Below are 22893 nucleotides of genomic sequence, written 5' to 3'. Positions count from 1 at the left end.
TCTTTGGTCTTCACAGGCACTCCACGCAGCCGGACACCAGAGTTTGTGTCTAGACCTCAGAACACCGAAGTTAAAGAAGGTGAAGATGTTATTTTGGAGTGTGCTGCCAATGGAACTCCTAAGCCATCGATGTCCTGGTGGAAAGATGGACGATCCATCATTGCAAGGTAATTGGAAACCAAACCTATTGGCTGATATAGCATTGAAAAGACATACGCTGACACATCACAGAGACAAAAAATATGCAGAATATTTAAAGTTCTGTTTGAAATGAACTTTCATCAAAAATTGTTTTTTGAAGATTTTATTTTACTTGGTTAAAATGGGGTAACACAAATTGTATGCAATAAGTGGCTTTTATCATGCGGTGTTTTTGGTGAAGTGGCTGTAATGTTAATGAGAGAAGTGATAACAGCTCTCATCTCGTTGAAGTGAACATATTCATACAGTTCTTCTAGTCATTTGTTCAGTTATTTTCTTGCCTGAAAACAAGGGTTACAGTGTTCTACATAGAAGAAGTGAACTTTCTACCCTCTTTACATATGTACATGTAAATCCAGGTCTTGCATGAATTTTTTATTCAAAAATAACCCAGAAACTAGATCAGGGTATTTGGCATTTGCTGCTGGAACTCACACATCATCACCACATCCATTAGGCTCTTGCACCCCTCAGACGTGTATTTATTTAAAACGGCAAGCAAGCATAGCGGCCAATATGGTCACTCCAATTTTTGTCACATAGGAACATGCAGGGTGAGAAGGCCACAGTTTGAACTGGTACCGCCACAAAGAATTCCAGTTTTCTTCAAAGTAGCTCCTTTGACCCAAGCTCCACATTTTTCCTTGTATTTATTTTCTGAGGTTAGAGGTTACTTTGCCCCTTCCCCTTCATTAGAAATGACTCCCCACCAAAAATAAGTCTGTATGGTGTTCTCCTGACATATCTTGCTACATTGGCGACCATGAAAATATTTCAAAAGTGCTTGTCAGAAAAAATCTGACTGCTAGAGTTTCCATAATGAATCTGTCTCATTCTTGTGAAGTCAGAGCTTTATAAATTACATTCTATGGTGCGACAGAAATCAAGGAGTAACGCCTGTGGCTGTGACTGCAAAGAGTCTGGCATTTTATGACGATGAGATTTCTCGGATGGTTTTGTGTATTTACAGTGTCATTTGCAGTACAGACACTATGGTTTCCAAGTCTATCCACAGTCTAGAATCTAACTGCACATTGCAGGCTGTGTGAACCTAAAACTACCATGGTTTTTGATTCGCAGAGCCTGAAACCATAGCTTGGTTCTAGACCAGTCTGCCCATGAAATATGTGTCGGCATAATCCGTAAAGTAAGCTATCAGCCGCATCAATGTAATGGAATGATAAGACCAAAACAAATTTTGTAGTTCTTCTGTGAGCTGATGAAGGTTTATAGATCCTTCTTTCATATACAATTTCGGAAGAAGAACATTGTTGTGCATTCTTTTTGTCAGATGCTCAGCCAGTTTGACGGATTCATCCTGATACATAACGACAGACTACAAATAAATCTGAAACATTTTATACAGATGGTTTGTCTGAACATTCCATAGAACCTTAATATTCTGAAGTTGGGTCCACAATACTTGCCTGTTATAGTTTTCAAGATGTCGTGTTTAGGGAGACAGATTAGCTGCATATGAATTTTGAGTGTAGCCAAGTATTCCTTACAACTTTAGAGACAACTCTGTGATGCATTCCAAAGTGATGGTCTTAATTTGTACAGGGACATAAATCAGTGCCTGGTCACTTGTCTGGAATCTTGATGTTTTTAGCATATGTAGTTTATGTTTACCTACAGAGTTTATTTGCCGCATTTCATGTGGCCATGCCTCAAATGTACAACTGCTTCACCAAAATGCTCAGTCTTATGAACTTCAGTTACAGTGTTGAATCTGACATTCTACGTGAAGTTTTAGATTTGTGCTGATGTGAAATAAAGTCATTGTAACATTGCAGTAGGAAAGTTTAAAGTCTGCAAGTACATGTTTTCCATTGAATGTTAAAATCTGTGGAAACACACTTTCACTCCCAATCAGGAATATTGCTACTTTAAGTAGGGCATGTCAGCTTTTAGCTCTCAAAAAACGTATATATCACTGTCAGATCAACTTTCTGTAGATGATGAGAATGATATTTGAAAGACGTGACATCTCCTCCATCAGATGGAAACTGATTACCTAGTGTCTATCCCTCATTTTGAAATCCTAAGTATGAACCTTTGAGTTTGAAACATGGGCTAGATACTAGACCAGTGGGTGGATGAAAACTTGACACCTTTGAAAACTTATGTTTACCATCTACAGTTGATCTTGCAATGGTACTCAGTCAAGCTCAATAACATAGATTATTACAAGACTACACATTTATGTATGCAGCTCATAACCATTACTTCCAGAGTCAAAGCACTCAGTTTCTGGATCGTGTCTGCGAAATGTTGTGTGACATGTATGTACATATGCACACCTAAATGAAAAATGACTATCCAATATTAGAGCCGCAGTCATTAAATGAACCTACATTCCCATTACGAGACATTTTCTGAGTAATTTTAGACCTCCCATACACATCTGTATTAGTTGTTCTGGTCTGTGTCAGAGTTCACCAAGTCACAGACTTATCATCACATTGCAATCAGCAGGCAGTGAACACCCTGACTTCAGGATCAAAGAGTTGACAGAAACGTGCAGTTGAGAGGAGAAAAAGATTCCTTACAAATATTGGCACCACAAGTAGATGACAATCATTGTATTGTGTTGCATATGTCTTACATTATTCACTGCTGTATATCAAACTGGTGATGATGTCTTTCAAAGCGTAACTCCTTGTAAAATCTACTCTGTTCAATGTGACAATTAGTGCTGTGGATAGGCTTGTGTGAGAAGGTCCAACATTATTACTCTAAGGGGCCTTTTCAGCACTTAGCCTATCATTAATACAGCTTTGAGTACTTAACCAGTGAAAATGTACGCCATTGTGAAGAGACCTCTAACCATTTGTAACAATTGTTTAAAACACCGTGTATTTTAGACAATTATCACAAACACCTGTGATATCTTTTCCATCATTCAGTTCCTTAAATTTTGTATCCCTCTCCTTTTGAACAGTCAAAACTCGGAAGATCACTACTCCATCTATGGTGGCGCTAACCTTCGAATCAAAGGTGCAACAGAGTCAGACACTGGAACCTACACATGTTCAGCTATTAATGCCATCGGCAATGAAGATACCAGAGCCGAACTGCTTGTTCAAGGTAACTTTTAACTCACTGTATACGTCTCATGTTACAGTTTATCTCTAAAACAACTCTATTCTCTAGAACCTTCACAAGTCTCAAAGATGTTAGCCCCATAGTAGAGATCATTGGTAAGTTGAAAACAACCCTGCCATACCCATCTGATAAACAACAGTTGAACTATAAGCATATCTCTCCTATATTTAGCTCCCTCCATTCATTTTACACTTCAAAACTCATGCCTCCCTTTGATAGCTCCCCCCCCCCCTCCCCCCCCCCCCCCCCCCCCCCCCCCCCCCCCCCCCCACCCCCCCCCCCCCCCCCCCCCCTATTTTCATCCGCAACATCCACCGCCATTCAGGTATGCTCACAAATATACAGGGAGCATATCCTTTCACAGACATCTGTGTTTTGCTTTTCTGTTTCTGATATGTGGGCAAATCAAGGTATAAACACAATGCAGTGCACATCTCTGTATGATTGTATTTAGAATTCATGCAGTTTTTAAAAGACATCAAAAAAGAAGCTGTTTGATTAGAACAAATCTTGAAAAAACCCAGATACCTTTAACCCTTTCACCACAATGCTTTGGCCCGTAGCCATTGTTATCAATGGTTATTGTTTACCAGTTTACAGGGAATAAGAGGTTAACAGATTTAAATACACCTTCCTTAGCACACTTTTTGTCAGATTTGAAATGTCCAGAAATTAAATTGAAATGCATGATGGGATTGAAACAAAGCTCTGATAGACATTAAAGGCAAAGATGACGAAGACAGGAAGCCACCTGTAGCATGATTAATGAGACTGATTAATCCATAAGACTTTACTATACTTTAGTATGCTTTTAGTGACATTATTATGTGAATTTTTATGTTTGTCTGGTCCCCTGTCCACGTAACTGCCCATCACCAGTGCAAATACTTCATTACAATAATTTACATCAGTAAAGAGAGGTGAAGTAAGTTGCATTATCCATGTCAAACAGTCGCACAGATCTTGTTTGCATGCCGATAATTAGTTCATTATTTCCCTAAAACCTCAACCCAGTACAAACATTTACATCCACTGAGACTTATGTGTGAAACTGACAGCTATTCAAATGTTCAAATATGAATGTACAACAAAAGTCAATATTTTGCCCAAAGTAGTGTTTATATGATCTTCTGTGTGCGAGCATAGATAGATGTAGATGTGTCTATGACACTAGTGAAATCAATCAAATTTTACAAGTTTTGTCCCTTCTTCAACAACTTTAAATGCTCAGAATGTAAAATCGCCCTCGACATTTCACCATATTCTGTGAATTTCTTGGATACCAATGTATATTTCCTGAACTGGTAAAAGAAAAACTTATCAATAAATACAAAAATAAATGTTTATAATTGTGGTACTTATTGAGCTAAGTATCCTAGGTTTCCAATTCAGTATTTAGAAATCAACTCTGTGCAACTGGGAAATGTTTTATTAATCTTTGGTTCTCGCATAAAAAATACTGAATTTTAAGTAGAAAATATGGGATGCCTTAATTTTCTCCCGTACCTGATATTTATAAACGTACTAATTGAAATTTTTTGTGTCTGTAGAAATATTACTCCTAGCTTGAAATTGATAAAGTATGTGTAATTAATCTGCAGTCACCGAGAGGTGTAAAAATATATCTTCATGCGGTAGAAAATGCAGAGCACTTAAAGCAGAGGTTGCTGTGTGCATTTATCAGGAGTACATGCATTGTTAATGCAGACATAGTGGCACCACTGCTAATATCTGTGCATTGAGTCATCCCATCCGTGTGCAGTCGCCAGATTTCCCCTAAGCCCTCCGTGATCACCATCACTGCTTCCAACAAATTGCGATGGCTGAAGTGGCCAGATTACATTCGACTTAAAAAAAAATAATTGATGATGGGCCGAGTGCGTTGCCCAGGGATACTCCCCCAGCTGAGCGCTGTTTTATCACTAAAAACAAATGAAGTCACCGCGAAAGATACAAAGTAATGTGCATTCTGATTGCACAGTTTAATTTTCTTGCTTGGATGTGATTAGAATAAAGCAGGAGCCATGCTGATAGAACTGCTCCACTGTTAACCAATGATCAGTGAGCTTTGCAAAGTGTTTAGGTGTTGGCCAGCAGCTGCTCATGTCGTACAAGGATCACAAAACTTTTTTCAACAAGAGAAAAATTTTCTCTTCCAAACAAAATTCTGTTGTATTGTAACAATAGTATTCTGGTCAATGAATTATTATTTAGTTTTTGATTGTTAAAGTTTGATAAACTCTATATCTTGTTTTAAAGAATAATTTTGATGGACATAAGTTTGATGAAGGATAGTTGAGTAAAATTCTTTCTCATTGAATAATTTTAAATGAAATCCTGTATTCCAAAAATATCCCGACTGACAATGGATATTCAATTTTTGACCCTTTTCAATGTTGAATTTTTCATGGATATTGTAAGAACAACATGTAGTACACCATTTTAAAATACTAATTTTGAAAACAGGAATGAATTATCTTCAGAATGTGTTTGAAAATGTTAATGTTGTAATTTTGTTTGTCAAATATGTGCGATCACCATCTCTTTCCAATCTATCTGAATAAATAGCAAGATAAAAGGAGCAATATAAATGTGCTTTGAAATATAATACTCCTTTCTTGACTAATCCATAATTTTCAACAAATTTTAATTCATTGATGTTGTCAATTTTATCCTAACAGTCCCTCCAAGATTTGAAAAACAACCCGAAAGTCTTCATTCAGAGGTAAACAAAGACATTGTGTTCGAATGTAAAGTGTATGGAGTACCATTCCCAACTATAGAGTGGATCAAAAATGGCGACATCATCACACCCAGTGAATACTTTCAGATTGTTCAAGGTACCAATCTCAAGATTCTTGGTCTTGTAAAATCCGATGAGGGTCTTTATCAATGCATGGCGAAGAACAAAGTTGGCAACATCCAAACCAGTGCCCAGCTGATCATTGTGGACAGAGGTAAGAGCGCCCTCTCTTGACAGATGTATGTAGAGCCTTCCTAGAGAAACCACACATTCTATCACAACTACAGCTCCCCAGTTAAGATCAGATACACTTATAGCATGATATATTGGAGGAGATAATATCTTTTCTTGTAAGTTTCTTCAGGGTAGAATGTAATGCCTGTGTTAACGTGAAGTATTAAACACTACAGAATCACAATTTGACATGTCATATGATTGGAGCTAAAAATTAGGTGTATGGAGAAGTGTTGATGAAAGTTAACTAGTTGCAGTAAAGAATATTCAAGACAAGTAGGAAAGAAGTGAGCAACTGTGAGTCTGTCTACATGGCCAAACAAACTATCTATGTAAAGACAAAGTCCCAGTGGACAAGGTTTTGGGTTTTGACGTTATACAAGGCTTGTGGCAAGCAATTAGATGACATTTGTCTGAGAAGATTGAAAAGGAGGGTGTGAAAACATTGATCAGGCAGGGCCGTTATAGCACTAAAGTGTTGATGATTTGCAGTGTGTGTATTGTCCAAATCAATATTTAATTTCCTTTGACATCAGTCCTGTCATTACCTGGCGCCAGCAAGGCTGATTCTAACACTCTAAATGCGTCCTAGGTTTCCACTTTTAATTTGCCGTCAGCATTTTAAAGGTCTTAGGTGGATTTTGCACTCGTTTGTCAAGTATTAAATTGTGGAACTGTAAAATTTCCTTTGATAAGTGCTCCTAGATATTTAAACTCTACCCCAGCTGTGATATTTCATGATCACGTACGGAATCAACATCACTGTCTTAATAGGTGTCCTGAAAAGGCGTAATTAAATGAGCTTTATAGTGTTAGGATAGACACCCACTGAAACGCAGACACCTATAATGACTCTAGCGTAAAATTATGATTAAAATGGCCATAAAAAAGATCAAAATGTATGAGGTGTTCTGCTAATCACCAATCTTAATGGCTGTAGCTAGCACAGATCATTTCCTTGGGATTAATATGTTCAAATTTATGACAGTGAAAAAACAGTAAAAGCTTCTGAGTATCAGCAGACCTATTTTTCCCTTGAAACAGTTTAGTTTTAGTGTTTTAGATATTATGAAAGGTGAATTTCAATGTCTGCTCATGCATTCATTTTTGACAGGGTAGACTTCTTCAAAATGTCACTTCATATTTTGATTCTGTGAATGGGGTTGTTATCTGAGATAGTATTCCAAGATTTTCTGAAGAGTTTGTTCCCATATGAAAGCCAATAACACAAATCATGGCTTGGGTATCAGTTTTTGAAATCCAAAATTCATTCCTCATAAAAAAAAAATTTTATCATGTGATGTGTCCGGCATCTGTGCTGTGAAGAAACATTTCATTGTGGTTTCAAGTGTAGGCAAATTTATGTCAACATTAATATTTCATAGCTGGTTCAAGAGTAGTCAACTTCGAGTCAAAATACATATTTCATATGTGTTTCAAGTGTACTAGTGAGCGAATACAAATCAACATAAATGTTTCATGGCTGTTTCATATGAGGCAAATGTAAGTCAACATACTTTGTTGAGTACCAGTATGCCATTCGTGATATAACCTGGAGGATTTGAAAAAATAATGGTTAATATGACTTTCTCCAGAAAACCTGTGAGGGCAGTGTACTACCACTGAATTTACATTTGTATTACAAATGTACATTCAATGGTACTGGTAGTATATTGTAATAGTTATGTTTGACTTCTACTACTCGCTTATGTGAGACTTCTTAATCAAGTGATACAATCAAAGTTTGTTCCAGCAGATTTATAGTAGATGTGTGGTTTGAACAGACTTAACAGTTGCATTGCTATAGTGTTGATAGATTAGACCAAAGTGAAGATTTGTACTTGTCACTACAGTGTCACTGAAGTTTTAGGATGTGATGAGCAACACAGACCTATAGCTGTTGTCAGTTATGCATATAAAATTGTGGACAATGTTATAAATATGTGTTGATTGTTCCTTGCAGTGTATATTTCAAACAAGTCCCACAAACTCATTTTGTATGGTCAGCTTATTTACTAACCTACCACTAATACATGAGCAATAATATCCTCAAAGCAGTTTACTGTTGTTGGTTCTATGCTATCTTTAGTTTCAACTGAGAGTCTTTTGAACCCTGCTAGGTATTTTAATCTTTGCAAAAGGAGCTGTTAGATTGCCAAAAATAGTTTTGGGAACTGTAAGAGGACTCATTCACTGCAAAAGAACCCTCATGCTATTTGTATTAATTTTGATACCCACAATGTATTTGTATATACGTATTGATTGATTGATGTTTAATTACCTGACATGCTTGATTGTGGTTTAATGTTACTTGTTATAAGCATAATCCGTGACACGGTCCTTGGACACAGAATCTCCAAGCTACACAATGTTTTATTTTGCCATCACTTGCTTTTTGGTGCAATTAATGATGTTTCATGAAGTTTTTATCTGGCTTAAATTTGGCTGTATAGTGCATGCTTGTCAACAGACCCTGCACGAGACAACTCACAAGATATGCAAGCCAACCATTGTTAATTAAATCAGCTTGCTTAATATTGTGTCAGTAATATTTTCCTGTTGTGTCTTTTAATTTGCTGTATTTATTTTGTGCATGTTTGTCTTTTTATTATTATTGGTGTTTTCCTCCCTTCATTCCCCCTGGTTAGATGAGACTTTGCCCACATTGCCTGTACTGATCCGTAGCACCACTTCACAATCCCCTACTGCCATGGTAGGTACAGATCCGTCTCCAAGTAATGTCATGGTACCAGGCGTCCCAAGGGATGTGCTACCCTCACCGTCTCTACTCGGTTTGTATCATTGTCATGGAGAGAACCTAGATTATCAAATGGTTACATAGTGGCATACTCTGTGTATTTCAGAAGACAAGGATCTCCAAGGTAACTCCAGTCTCTTTCACTATCGTACCATTCTCTCTCTTCTAAATGCTCTTTTGAAGTAATCCACACCTTAAGGCAGAAATTTTCAAACTTTATTTGTGCTCAGCTGTTCCTCCAAGAATCTTTGAATCATTTTCTTTTGTAACCAAGAAGAAAAATCAAGGGTCACTGCACGAAGTTTTTGTTCAGAAAAACAAAATAATTTTACCACTTTGAAATTCAAAATAGCCACTGTACCTAACATAAACTTTATTGGAAAAATTTGCAATTTTCACGAAAACAAAAACAACAGAAGTGTCATCTACTCCATTGGCTTAAAATCTTGGCAGGCAGCAGATCAGAAAAGTAGTGTAAAAATTTTAACATCTGAGTGAATATCTATCATTGCAGTGCATACAACTTTAAATGTAATAAGTCGATGCTAGTTTTCACTACTGTTAGCATAGACAAAATACCGTACATGCATTCAATTTATGCCATTACCAGAAGATTGTAGTATCATACCAATATTCTACCAATACAAGACCTTCACAATTTTACTGTGTTCATGGCGTACAACTGAGTATGTCCTTTCACCACTGGTATCTTTGTTGCAGCATAGGAATTGATAGGAAAATTCTTCATCAAGTCTTATCCATGCAATTTGTATGATTTTCTGACGTCATAAAGAAGATTCTTGAGTCAGTGACTGGTTAATATAGCTGACAGGGCACTTAGGCATAGTGAATTGTGATAATTAACTTGGTTTTATTGTAACTTCATTTAAGACTATCACAAATTATAGAAACCACAGAGAGAATGTATGCAGTTTTTTTGATCAAAGATTTGCCTTTCACAGCAGTGAAATAATTGCTATTCATTCCCTTACAGGGAGAGAGTGGTCAATACGACGGGTGTTGAGTCAGTCACTGTAAGAGACCTGATACCATCAACACGATATGAATTCCGAGTCAAAGCCTACAATGAACACGGACCAGGAGAGAGTTCAGAGGTCATCTATGTTGACACACAGCCTGAAGGTAGGTCAAACAAGGTCAAGATTAACTACTGCTCCTGTGCAAACTGTCAGTGTACTTTATGAGATTGTCGAATTTGTACCCAGTGCCATCATACTAAATGTCTACCATGGGATTTTAAACCTCTGTACAAATATCAAGTACTGACACAGTCACACAGTAATGCCATGCCCAATTTGACATTTGCTCTGTACTCTTTTATCTTAATCTTCTCTTCCCTTGTGAAAAAATTCACCTTGATGCTGTTATTCTCGTGTGGAATACAAGTGGTTGTGTACAATTCACTTTGATAGTGTAAATCTTATTTGCAGTTCAAGTACCTGGTCCAGTACAGAACCTAAGAGCCATGGCTGTGTCAACGACAGCTATCAAGATCTTCTGGAATCCCCCACAACACCGCAACGGCGTCATTCAGTTCTACAAAATCTATTATGCTGAGACAGCCAGAATGAACAGCGAAGTAGACATAGATGTGAGCGCACTGAAGTACACCAAGTCAGGATTGAAAATGTATACAGATTATACAATACGAGTTGTGGCATATAATGAGAATGGACCAGGAGTCTCAAGTGATGAAGTCATTGTCAGGACTTATTCAGATCGTAAGTACATTCTACATTCTGTTCACGGTTTTTACTTGAAAATTCTTTACATTCTCCATAAAAGTGTCCAAGTTTGTACACGTTTTCAACATATTTCTCTTTATTTTAGTGTATTATTTTCCAAATTGGGGAAAGCATTATTAGACATGTTAGAAAGCTTGAAGTAGGAAAAAGAGAATCTTAACCCTTTCATCACCAAATATTAGTACAATTCTATTGTTTTCAATGACAAAGTTGGACCTCAGTACTTGGAAATGGGGGTGAAAGGGTTGAGCCCTCAAGAGAAAAGGGCGTGTTTTTCGTGGATATGTGTTTATCTAGACCAGATTTGTCAGTCTTTGTTCTGTTTTTGCTTCAAAAAGTCAAATGGAAACTATTTCATTCCTTCATCCTCATTGTCTCATTGTAGAACACAGTTCACCTGCAATTAATAAACATGGCCGCCAGTCAGCTATTTTGTTGTTTTTTCATTTAATTGAGATAGATCTGCCTTTATGTGGCATGTAAACCATTCCTCGTTGTGTTTGTCTAGAACCCAGTGCACCTCCAGCCAATGTAACCATAGTGGCACAGTCTTCAAAAAGTATCAACATCCAGTGGGATCCCCCTCCTCTGGAAGAAAGGAATGGCGAGATTATTTCCTACAAGCTGAGATGGAAAGAGATCGGGTCAAGACGTGGCAGTACTATAACTCTAGAGGGCAGCATACGGTCATTTACAGTTGCTGGTAAATCATTTTAGATTATTTATGAGTTATTAAATAGAGATAATAAACAGCCAGTGAGCGCATACTCTTGCAATTAGTTCCCAGCAAATGGATGATGCCCTCAAGGAAGGCCTTATATCTTACACCAAATAACAGACCAGAACATTGTGGTTTACCATGGCTTGGATAGTTCATTGCGTAATGATATAGTTTGTATATATTCAGTGCAACTATCAGCACACAATGATAGCAGTCAACTGTGATGGGATATGTGTTTTGGAAAAAAACAAAAAATTTATGATTGAAAAATGTTTCATTGATGTAGAAATACCAGCCTTTCTGATTATTTTTGCCCAGTCTTTTCCTATTTCATTTCTGATAACTTTTTCCAATTCTTCCTACAACTTTACAGAACTTGAGAGGGACACAGACTATGAGTTCAGACTTTCTGCTTGGACGATAAATGGAACAAGTCCATCGACAGACTGGTTGAGAGGTCGGACATTGGAAAATGATCTTGATGGTGAGTTCACCACCGAGAAATAAAAGTGGTCAAAATCTTTCAAGGGACAGGTTCTTTGTCAGCTTTATTTCTGAGCAAATTGACTAACCGTGCACAAATTTCAAAGGAGAACAAAAAACTAAAATCACATAAACAGTCAGTGTCACCAACCACTAATGTGACAACCAGGGATTGAAGACTTCCTATTTAAGTTCTTGTTCGCATGTATGTTGATTTTTGTAGTGCACTGGATAAGACATAACCTGTGTTGGTCTCTCTCACAGTGGAGTGATCCAACTTCTCCATTGGAAACACGAAGGACAAACCACAATTTATCATGAGGGGGTAAAGTCTGCCTGTTTGACGTCATGATAATTGAACTGACCCTGCTTTTTGTGGGATTTTTTCCAGAATCAATTTTGCCACCAGCGCCAACATCACTGAAAGTTCGTGCCATGGCTAGAAGTATTCTGGTGGAATGGACACCTCCACCAGTGGAAAGCAATGTATTTGTACGAGGTTATAAAATTGCGTATGGTATTGGGGTGCCGGATCAATACAGCCATGATATTACAGATCCAAGCCGTCGACACTTCACGTTAAAGAACTTGTCACCAGCATCTACCTATGTGATAATGCTAAGGGCATTCAACAATAGGGGATTAGGGGTTCCCATATATGAAACAGTCGCCACTCGTCCTGAAAGCAGTAAGTGAAAATAACTCCTTGTCAAATCGCAAATGACTCACAAAAAGATTTTTTTGTAGACTTTAAAGCTAGATTTAGATAAATTCAGAACATATGTAGTATTTTTGATAAAGTAGATTTTTTTACAGGTGCATGAAGTGCATGTAATATTTTTCCCAATTTATCCTTTTTCTGCAAAATTTTTGTAATCTACTCCATACCTCTTGGATACCACAAGCTTTTGAACATTTTTTTAATCAGCAAACCAACCTTTTTTTGCTGTAAGTCTTACAGATATATCTCCAAAACATTTTTACCGTAGTAGCTCCTTTTTCACTGTAAAAATCAAAGACATCACTTTAAACCATTTTATCGTGGTAATTCTCCATTGTTGTAAAATCCAAAAATGATTTCAATTTGGTTTAAATTTGGCATGTTATTGGTGTTGTTATGGACGTCTCAGTGTCTGTCATGTGACAATTGAAAAGGTACAGTGTCTGTCAACTCTTGGTATTGTGAAAATTTCCCCAAGACGGATATTCTCTGAATAGAGAAATATCATGTTAAAAATGTAAATACCCAATAACAATAGTATGAATGTGGTCAATATTGTGTTCAGTGGCTTGCTGTAACCCTGTGATAGTTGTCATTTCACCTGTTTTGCTCTCTGCCAATTATTGTATCCACTGTGCACATCACACCTTGCCCAATTCATAGCTGTCACCCTGTCCATGTAAATACATGCTTTGTTGTATATGAAAGAAACTGCAATGTCACACAACCATGTCTACTTCCGTAGCCAATCGGTGGCCAGTGTTCATTATTTATCTGAAATGAGAACTGCCACACTGAGGGTTCTTATAAAGTGATCAACATGTACTATGCAAATTATATGAAGATTTGGTAATGGCTGTGTTTTGTGTAAAAACATTGTAGCCTGAACAAATCTGTATGTGATTTCTTTTGTCATCCAATGACACTGACTTTCAACTTTTGACCTTTGACATGTGTCATTGTTCACCAATCAAATCATTTCATTCAGGCTAATTTCACTACCAACAATTAAAAGATCTGTCCTCAATGTTGTCCGTGGTAAATAATTGTATTTTTAATCAAAACAATGATGTGTGACGTTGCAGATTTATGTAAATGAGCACTACATTCAATTTTACCCTTACACTAGGTGTATCCATCCCCACTATTTCCCGCCCAACTTTATAAAAGGTGTTTTGATGTAAAAAAATGTGTTCACCAACTCCCAGATTTCTTACCATCTCCACACTCAGTTACAAGGTTAAACAAATAGATCAACAGAAATTATTTTGAACCTACCTTTTATACACTGTTAGAGGAATAATAGAGTAAACACAGGAGTGGCGGCCATTTTGAATTTGAATTTCGAATATCGGTAAATGTTAGGCAATTTGCTTTTCTAGTGCCAAAATTTGCACTGTGACCCTTGATTTTGAGTTTTTATTTTGTAAAAGTGTGGTTGAAAGTTTTCTTGAAAAAAATTTGAGAAAACGGTGAAGTCTTTCAGTTTCAAGGCATGTTTCACCATAAGACATGAGATGTTAGTCTTAGATTATTAGCGTGAGTTGTATGTGATAAAAGAGATCCCAGATCCCTCCATTAGTCTTGTAAAGGCATATTTTGTTCAATAGCTTGATCTCAATACAAATTGACTGATTTTATAAAACTTTAAAAATAAAATAAAGGACTCACAACACACACATGTTTAACGTCAACAAGAACTGGTACCGGTAATGTGAAAACCTGATAGTGAGGACTGCTGCTTACATGAAAGTGCTGAGGGAAGGACAAATTATCAGCCCCACTTAATTATGAGATTTCTCTAACAGGAGTTTATTCATTAAAGTAGATTAAAATTTTGTTGGAAAACAAACGATTGATAAAGTGTTACAGAGCATTTCACTTATTCACTAGTGCGAGAACCAGGGATTGAGAAGGGTGCCTTTAAGCATATTCCGTGTATTTCCAACATATAAAGGAAGGTTTGATGTAGATGGTTTTCTGTAACCTCCAAAATATTAATCTAAGGCAGAATTTACTGTTTGAATCACTCATAAGCGGTTGCTCTGCTTGCATAGCTTGCTTATCAGCTACCTAGTCCTACCCTGTCCTCCCTGATGTGTTTACATGCCACCTCTCAAAAACCTCTTCTTTCACAACTCTTTTCTGTTACACCTGCATTACTCACTAACCTGAGAAACGTTCCCGTGTTTTTCACTCACAAGCTACCTCAGCTCAATTTCCAGTACATCGGGTTCGGACCACTACGACAAGTAAGGTGCTTTCTATATCATGCTGACATGAAGGTTGCATCCACAGGCAACCCAACAGCAACTGACGACCAATGACTGCTTTCCTTGGTTTATATTTCAAACCTCTGCTTATACTTCTGCTGATCTCAGCCCGTTATTATCCGCTATCCTCTTTTGTTAAACAAAGGAGTGATGTTTTTATGGTTGGGTACAATGCTAAGATCTGTGTTCATGGATGAAATCAAGGAACTGTAACTTTTGGCAATGTTTATAAGAAGTTGTAATTAAAACAACAATTGAAATCATTTGACGACATCAATAATGTGCTGAGTGATTGTTTTAGTTTCTCAGTTCATATTTCAACGAAAGATTTGGTCGCAAATGGTTGCTAATGTACAACAAAAATGAACTTTGCCAAAAGTTGCATCTCTGCAGGACATACTAGTATACATGTATATACATATGGCGTTACATTGTAAAAATATTGATATCAGGAATGGACTTGTACACAACAACATATCCATCGTACCAAAGATGGAAAAATTTGCACTGTGTACATTAATAATCGTCGTCAGCGGTAACCTGTGCAGTGACCTGTGCAGTGGTTGGATTTTTCTCTCTGTTATTCACCAGACAGAAACGTGATGCAAGAGTGGAAAAAATGAGAGGGGTGGGGGATGGGGGGGGGGGGGGGTGAGAGGAAACTTAAATTTGCAGAATTGATGTGTCTATTGTACTGTGACATGTTTTCTCTCTGGGTTTACTATTTATTGTGATATGTCTCTTACGTTTGTCATTTGTCTTTTGGAAGTTGAATGCAAATACTATATACATAGTGATATTTGTGTCTGAGTAATGTTATGGATGATAAAAGTTATATATCCACATGGAGTCATCTGCAGTATAGCATATGTCTTGCTACCTAAGCTGACCTGATTGCACAGGTATCTTATCAGAATCAAGCTGTACAATTTTGAAATCCGCATTGTAATGAGAAGGCTTGTTTCTTTGAACTTGCTGTGATCAGTTACTAAGAGGATCAAAAAATACTATAAAAGTATTTGAAAATCAGTGAAGTGTGAATTACCTGTGCCTTTGGTTTATATGCAGCATCATAAAATCAAATCATTGTATACTTGTGTGGCAATATATGCTGCTCTTTCAAGCTTGGCTTCAGGACTGGAAAGTATGAAAATGAAGAATTCTATCAAAGTATTTATATAAATTCAATGCTGTAGTCACCATGTAACATCAGGTCAAACATTAAACTTTGTAGAAGTGCAAGTTTGAATAAAAGTAAAAATTGCAATGATAGTTCTACAAAAAGAAAATTGTTAGTATATATGTAAAACTATCTTGACAGAGATGATTGAATGTTAAGTTATAGTCCTGGTTTTATCATTCAATTTGATTTTACCTCATGCCATTTATTTTTGCTTCTCTCAGCCCCAGAAGCTGACAATCGTATCTGGCCTCCTGTTGGGATAAAAGCTGTGGTCTTGACTGCCAACGCTGTCAAGGTGAAGTGGAGTGATTCCTCCCTGCATAAACAACGAATAACAGACAATCGATACTACACCATCATGTATAAAACAAACTACCCAGCTGGTGCTAAGTAAGTTAAGTCTCATAGTGTCCATAGTTGTAGTTCCATTGGCTGTAGTGTCCATAGTTGTAGTTCCATCGGCTGTAGTGTCCATAGTTGTAGTTCCATTGGCTGTAATGTTTGATGCAATATCAGGACATTGTTGTTCTGTCTTGAAAATAGTTTCTCATGCTATCCCTAAATCATGTTGTATTTTGGTTTTCAACTTGTGACACAGCCCGTGTGTTTGTCTTGTCCAGTGTTACTGTCACTGAATTTTGATCCAGACAGGGATCCATGTGTCAACAGTGACATCGTGTACTGTATGCAATAAATGTGTTGGGAATACCAGTACTTTGTATTTGGACATATGCTGTGGAGAAAAATGAGAAAAATAAATTTATTGCAGTAATAGAAAACAAGAAGTGAAAATGTTACCGAAAATAAATAGTGTCACAAATCATGGGGGCAAAAACACAGACAAGATAAATAAAAATTAACTGGTCGAGATATACATGCTCTTCTTATTTACAATTTATAGCAGTTGTCTTGCTACTTAAACCAATGTCCAAAGATGTTTTATATAAACTTTACCAAAGATCTTCACCAAGCAGACACTGGATTAAATTACAAAATGTAAAAAATTCAAGCAAGGTAACTTTTGAAATACCCTTTTGTTGTGTTTCAAGTTGTTCAAATAATGTAAGCCACATTCTTATGCAACCTCCAAATTTCCATCACATGTCCTTCAATCGATCTGTTCCTCTTGCTATTTAGATTTGTTTCTCCACTTTATGATATCTTGTGCTGATGATCTACTGTTGTCTGTTGCAGAGCCAAGTTCATCAATACAACAACTCTGGAATACACAATTGATGAGTTGAAACCGAGTACAATGTATGAATTTGCCGTCAAGATGTCCAAAGGAAAGAAATCAAGTCCATGGTCACTGTCTGTTTTCAACAAGACATTTGAAGCATGTGAGTATCTCCGGACATTTTTTATGTCAAACATTGTGCTTTCTTGGTAGAATAGTCGTCTCTCACTTGTCGAACTTTGTACTTTGATCATGTTTTGTGATTGATTTTAATATTGAAATGTCTACAAGGTTGCAGTTGATTACTCTGAATATAATTATAATATTAGTATTTTATTTTTAATGAGGAAAGTGTGCTAGATGATCTATACTTTATCTGACGTAGTCAGAGTCTGGTTGCATAGTCCAGATATTAAATATTTTGCATTCAGTAAGATAATGCAATCCTATGGGTTTTCACAGTTATCTCTTTCCATTTGGAAGTCGTTCTTGGCAATGTAATATATCAGACAACTTAAAGCCCAGGAAAGCTTGAACCAAACAACGTAAATTGAATATGACAAATGTTGACTCTTTATGACCACAGTGCCGGGATCTCCACCAAAGACATTGACTATTGTTCCTTACGAAGATAATCCTACGGCCATCAACTTAAACTGGCAACCTCCAAAGTTACCAAATGGCGCCATCAATGGTAAGTTATCAGATCTCTGCCCTTACATACATCATCCAATAACCCTCACACAGCTCTTAGTAATGTAATCACATAGTGTAATGTGCCATGTTATGGCTACTCTATGTCAGTAGGAATCTAATTGATGGTAAAATATAGTAATGCATTGTTTTTCAAAAAAACCGACCTAGTACATAGGTTTGTGTTATGTCTAAGTGTATGATTCACTGATAGTATTCTATGTTAAGATAATGTATGCTTTGAAAATGAAGTGTTCAACTTTTACCCAAACTTTCTTTAAGGAAGCATTCTATTTCATAGCAAGAATGGAAATCAGAGGTCACCTAGGAAATTTAAGTACTTGAGAAACATGACCTAAATTTATCAATATTTGTTATTCCAAACGGTGGATATCTCTTTGGAATGATATTAAATTTTCGATTTTCACAAAAAACAAGCCAGCTAAAACTTCAGTTCCTCTGCAAGCTTCACAGTAAGTGCAAATGGGCAGCAGGTCACAAATGAGAGTTAAAATATCCGTCACTATGGCACTTCACAAATGTTTGCCAGAGAGAATCTTACCTTGTATTGTATTCTGTCTACAGGATATGTGATCTACTACACCACTGACAGCAACCAATTAGATAGAGACTGGGTCATAGAGCCTGTAGCAGGTCCCCAACTGACAGGATTCATTGATGACTTAACTGCCGATACCACATACTACTTCAAGATTCAGGCCAGGAATAAGGAAGGTCTTGGACCGATGTCAGAAGTTGTTGAATACAGAACGCCAAAAGGTACTAGGCTACTCGTACAAAGCAAAACACAGAGCAGTTAAACATCTCTGAAGTAGATGGATTTTCAAAATCCAACCCTGTCATTAGTGATTGGACCATAGTTCATTCTGAACAGCCCTCCATACCTGCAGAGTCCAAGGGCCATATCTAAAGCAAACATATCTAAAGGGTAAATTGTGTGAAGTACTTTATAAAGCTCTACATTTCTGTAAACTATTGATTCTCTCAGTGCTAGAAATGTTGTCCCTTCAGAGATGTATTACTATATATGTGTTTTGATTGCAGTTGTCTTTTACCATTTGAAACTGCATGGTTTTTCAGCACCTGTAGGGTTATAGAGATTTGCATTCATTGTCTGTACATCTCCGGCCTTGTAAAATTCTCAAAAGTTACAAGTCCACAGTACACATTCATCTACTAGTCAGTATAAGAAGTCGATATTAATCATATCGCTTTGCATGGACTTGATGAGTTGTTGGTAGTTAACTCAATGCATGTGTGATGGAACTCAGAGCTTTCCTGAAGTCCACTGTTGTAGTGTGATACTAAGTACAGCACATCAAGTTAATATTCTAGATTAAACAAAATACCAAATGCATCTGAATAATAAACCATGTGATATAATCTCCCCAATTCCTATTTTATTTCCCACAACCATTTGTCTTTACACAGTTTTTGAACATTTATGAAAGTTTAAACCTGTTCACCTAAATGTCCAGTAAACTGGTCCATGCTTACCATTGATAGCAATGGATGTGGGCCAAACCATTGTGGTCAAAGGGTTAAGAGAGTTGAAAATGCTGTTTGTAAGCAGTGCCTTGATTTGATAGAATTCTGGGATTTGTATCAGGATATCAATTATTAGATTGCTGGAAGTTTTAAGGGAAGGTGATATTTTATACTGGAATAAACCTACCTCAGTGGTGTATTTCTTTTAATTTCACTGATCATATTGTATTCACATGTGGAGTAGAAAGTGAAATGATATATAAACAGCTACACACAAGGAATATTGAAAAGTGTTTGTATAGACAATTCATCATCTTTCCAATGTAAGCTTAATCTTCATACTGCTTTCAATACTACGGGTGTGGGCCAAACCATTGTGGTCAAAGGGTTAAGAGAATTGAAAATTGATCATGGCTGACTTGCTGACTTTTACTGCTTAGTTGAATTTAAACTTTCTGTATTTTGTGGTAAGACCACATTTACTCTACATTGTCAGCATTCAGGTATGATATTTCTCCGTATCACTTTCTGTAAAGCGTTGATTGGCATCTTCTAGTGACAAATTCAAGTGTACATAAATTTAGGAAGGATAACTCTTGCTTATTGTCACTTGAGGTCTTGGTTTGTTGGTGTGGTTGTATGATTTTATAAACTTCATTTTGGTTCACCAAGTTAGCTACATTTTGCTGCATAAACTGATAAATCATACCCAAAATCAGGTCATCTGGCTTTCTCATGTTCTTTGGTAGCTCACAGAATAAATTCTTTCTGTATTATCCTCCCTGCAGTCCAAACTGTAATTGTAATCTTTTGATGGTAAAACACCTTATTGGCTTCAGTAATTCTCCCTTCTTATCACTGGGGCTTGGAAAACATGCATTGAAAAAACTTTCTAACACAGACTTGGTCTCATATTCATCAGAGAATACATTTTGTGCTGTTATAAATCTACATTGCTGTAAGTTATGGCTAAGTTGATGAAATTTTTCCAGTAGAACACACTCAAAATGTCATGAACGTCCCAAGTTTAATGAAAACTGTCCAGCTTTTTCGACCCTTGAGATATCTTGCAGCCTCTTAGAATCTTTCTGTGTAGGACCATTTCTTTGCCCACTTCAGATGGACACATTCTACTACATGATTTGATGAAAGCCTGAACTAATTTACATCATCATATCAGCCTTTGATTGACATAATCTCCACCTGTATTGGTTTTCAGTCAAGTCACATCACAGCATGGAGAGGGGCCAGTGTTTGTAATAGAGCTGCCAAACAAGGAATAACTGAATTTTTCTAACGTTAACATCTTTACTGCTTACTATCTTGTATTGACCATACCTCAGAATACTTACAGCCTCCTTTCAGGGAAATGTAACGAGGTCTTCATGAAGAACAGAAACATTCTCTTGTTGTATTAACACTGTCAGTATTGTTCTGTGTGCTTTGTCTAAAATTAACAGACAAAATAGTGTGTGTGCACTGAAAACTGGGGAACTGTTTAGTTTTCTGTGTTGTGTTGTACTAAATTTGTTGTTTTAAACGAGTTTTCTAAAACAAAAACAAAACTGTGTGTTTCTTGGTAGGTGACTCTCGAAAAGCTAACCATCCAGGTGGAGGTATGAAACATCAAGGAGGTATAGATGGTAAAGATGGAAAGGGACGGGGTGAGTCTAAGCCTATCTCACACAATATGTTTGTCCTCTATCCTCTAACTTTGTGGAAATTTAGAAATGGCAGGCATTTGGATTTTATTTTCTGTCCTACCTACCTATCCCAGCATGCCCTGTTTTCACCCTGTAGTTATCAGCATTTAAGTAATGCATATGCAAGACAAGAATCTTAAATTGGATGTTTTAGACAAGTTGTTGATCAATGTATATTCCTGGGGAGCAGTATCTTGGGATTGTAGTCAGTTTAAAGAACACCTAATCTGTCAACTGAAAGTATGTGTGTTTCCATCCAATCCATCTTGGGGTTAAAAGATCTTCTCTGTAAACTTAAATTCTTAAACACATTTGAAAATTGCAAGAAAAATTGATCGGTTTCCGTAATGAAAATCCAGTAGATATGTGCCAAGATAGGGTTTGAATCAAGCCAATCTCCAAAGGTAGCTTTGTTTTTCCTTGGATAATTTTTGTTTTGCTTGAGATAATTTCTGTTTTTCCTGGAATAATTTTACGTTTTTCCTAATATAATTATCGTGTTTTTCCTAGGATAAGTTTTATGTTTTTCCGGGGATAATTTTCATGTTTTTCCTGGGATAATTTTCATGTTTTTCCTGGGATAATTGCTCATTTCAATAGATGTACAATTGTGTAACTTTCCTAAACATTATAAAGCATGCATCGCACTTCATCTACACATCTTTCAGATCCTTTTCACTCTTATTTATTGTACTAAACATTATTCATTCATTGACAATATAAAATACTCTATAGATACCATATAAACCCTACATTTTCACACACCACAATATAATCACAATGACAGACACTGTACCCTATTATTTGTAAAGCAGTATCTTTCAAATGTGATGTTGTCTTTTCACATTGAATTGAATCATTAGATGACATGTCATTTTATTTTCTTTCAGAAGATCCCACAACGTCAGCCCAGTCCAATGAAGGAGAGGGATTAGCTCCTAACATCCTCTGGATCATCATTGCCTGTGTTGTCGGAGTCACTCTCATCGCCATAGTTGCTGTTTCCGTCTTCGTCTGTAAGAGAAGAGCTGACGATAACATGGCCAAGAAGAGGAAGTATGTACAGTTATTACAGGCTGTTGATAGAATAGAATCATTTTCAACTTTTCAGAAGCCACAATTCTTTTTTGACAAGTCCACAATCACCATTGCTAACAACAAGTTTTGGCCAAACTACGGTGGTGAAAAGGTGAACCGGAAAAACCTCGATATCAGAGATTGAACATGATCATGAACTTACTTGTTCTGCATTGTCTTACACTGACTCAAGAAGTACCATGTGTTGTCATTTGCCTGTATTTCCACCTGCACAATTTGATACTGAGAGCTCTTTCAATTTTGTAAAGGTGGATTTTGTTAGTATAGTACCACCATTTTTGTCTCAGAAAGGCATTTAATTTAGAATTACTTGTAAACAATATTTGGTAATGCATTCGAGGGATCTTCATAGTGAAATAAGCTAAACTATACCAACTTCAGTTGAACATTAGAAAGTTTGAAGGTCAGCCGAAGCTAAATGCGTAATTTGATTCTTTGGAGCTCCTGTTGTCAAAATGCCATTTTGTTCCCATTGATGCCATCTCTGGAACAATACTTTAAGTTCCTCTCCGTGTAAATGGC

General features: G+C 36.7%; 1 protein-coding gene across 1 annotated transcript in view; it reads left to right on the top strand.

The window, feature by feature from the left end:
- LOC139117477 (neogenin-like) overlaps positions 1-22893 on the top strand; it is an 82105-nt gene that overhangs the window by 43857 nt on the left and 15355 nt on the right. The window contains 16 exon segments of the mRNA XM_070680609.1: positions 17-167; positions 3146-3291; positions 5991-6266; positions 8935-9063; positions 9066-9168; positions 10039-10187; positions 10496-10786; positions 11319-11513; positions 11905-12015; positions 12406-12702; positions 16413-16581; positions 17386-17531; positions 17955-18062; positions 18647-18841; positions 21154-21234; positions 22164-22329. Of these exon segments, the coding sequence (XP_070536710.1) occupies positions 17-167; positions 3146-3291; positions 5991-6266; positions 8935-9063; positions 9066-9168; positions 10039-10187; positions 10496-10786; positions 11319-11513; positions 11905-12015; positions 12406-12702; positions 16413-16581; positions 17386-17531; positions 17955-18062; positions 18647-18841; positions 21154-21234; positions 22164-22329 (2713 nt within the window).

This window comes from Ptychodera flava, chromosome 18, assembly GCF_041260155.1.
Source record: "Ptychodera flava strain L36383 chromosome 18, AS_Pfla_20210202, whole genome shotgun sequence".
In the NCBI taxonomy this organism is placed as follows: Eukaryota; Metazoa; Hemichordata; class Enteropneusta; family Ptychoderidae; genus Ptychodera; species Ptychodera flava.
The sequence above is the reverse complement of the archived record's forward strand: the minus strand, read 5'-3'. Positions and strand labels throughout refer to the sequence as shown.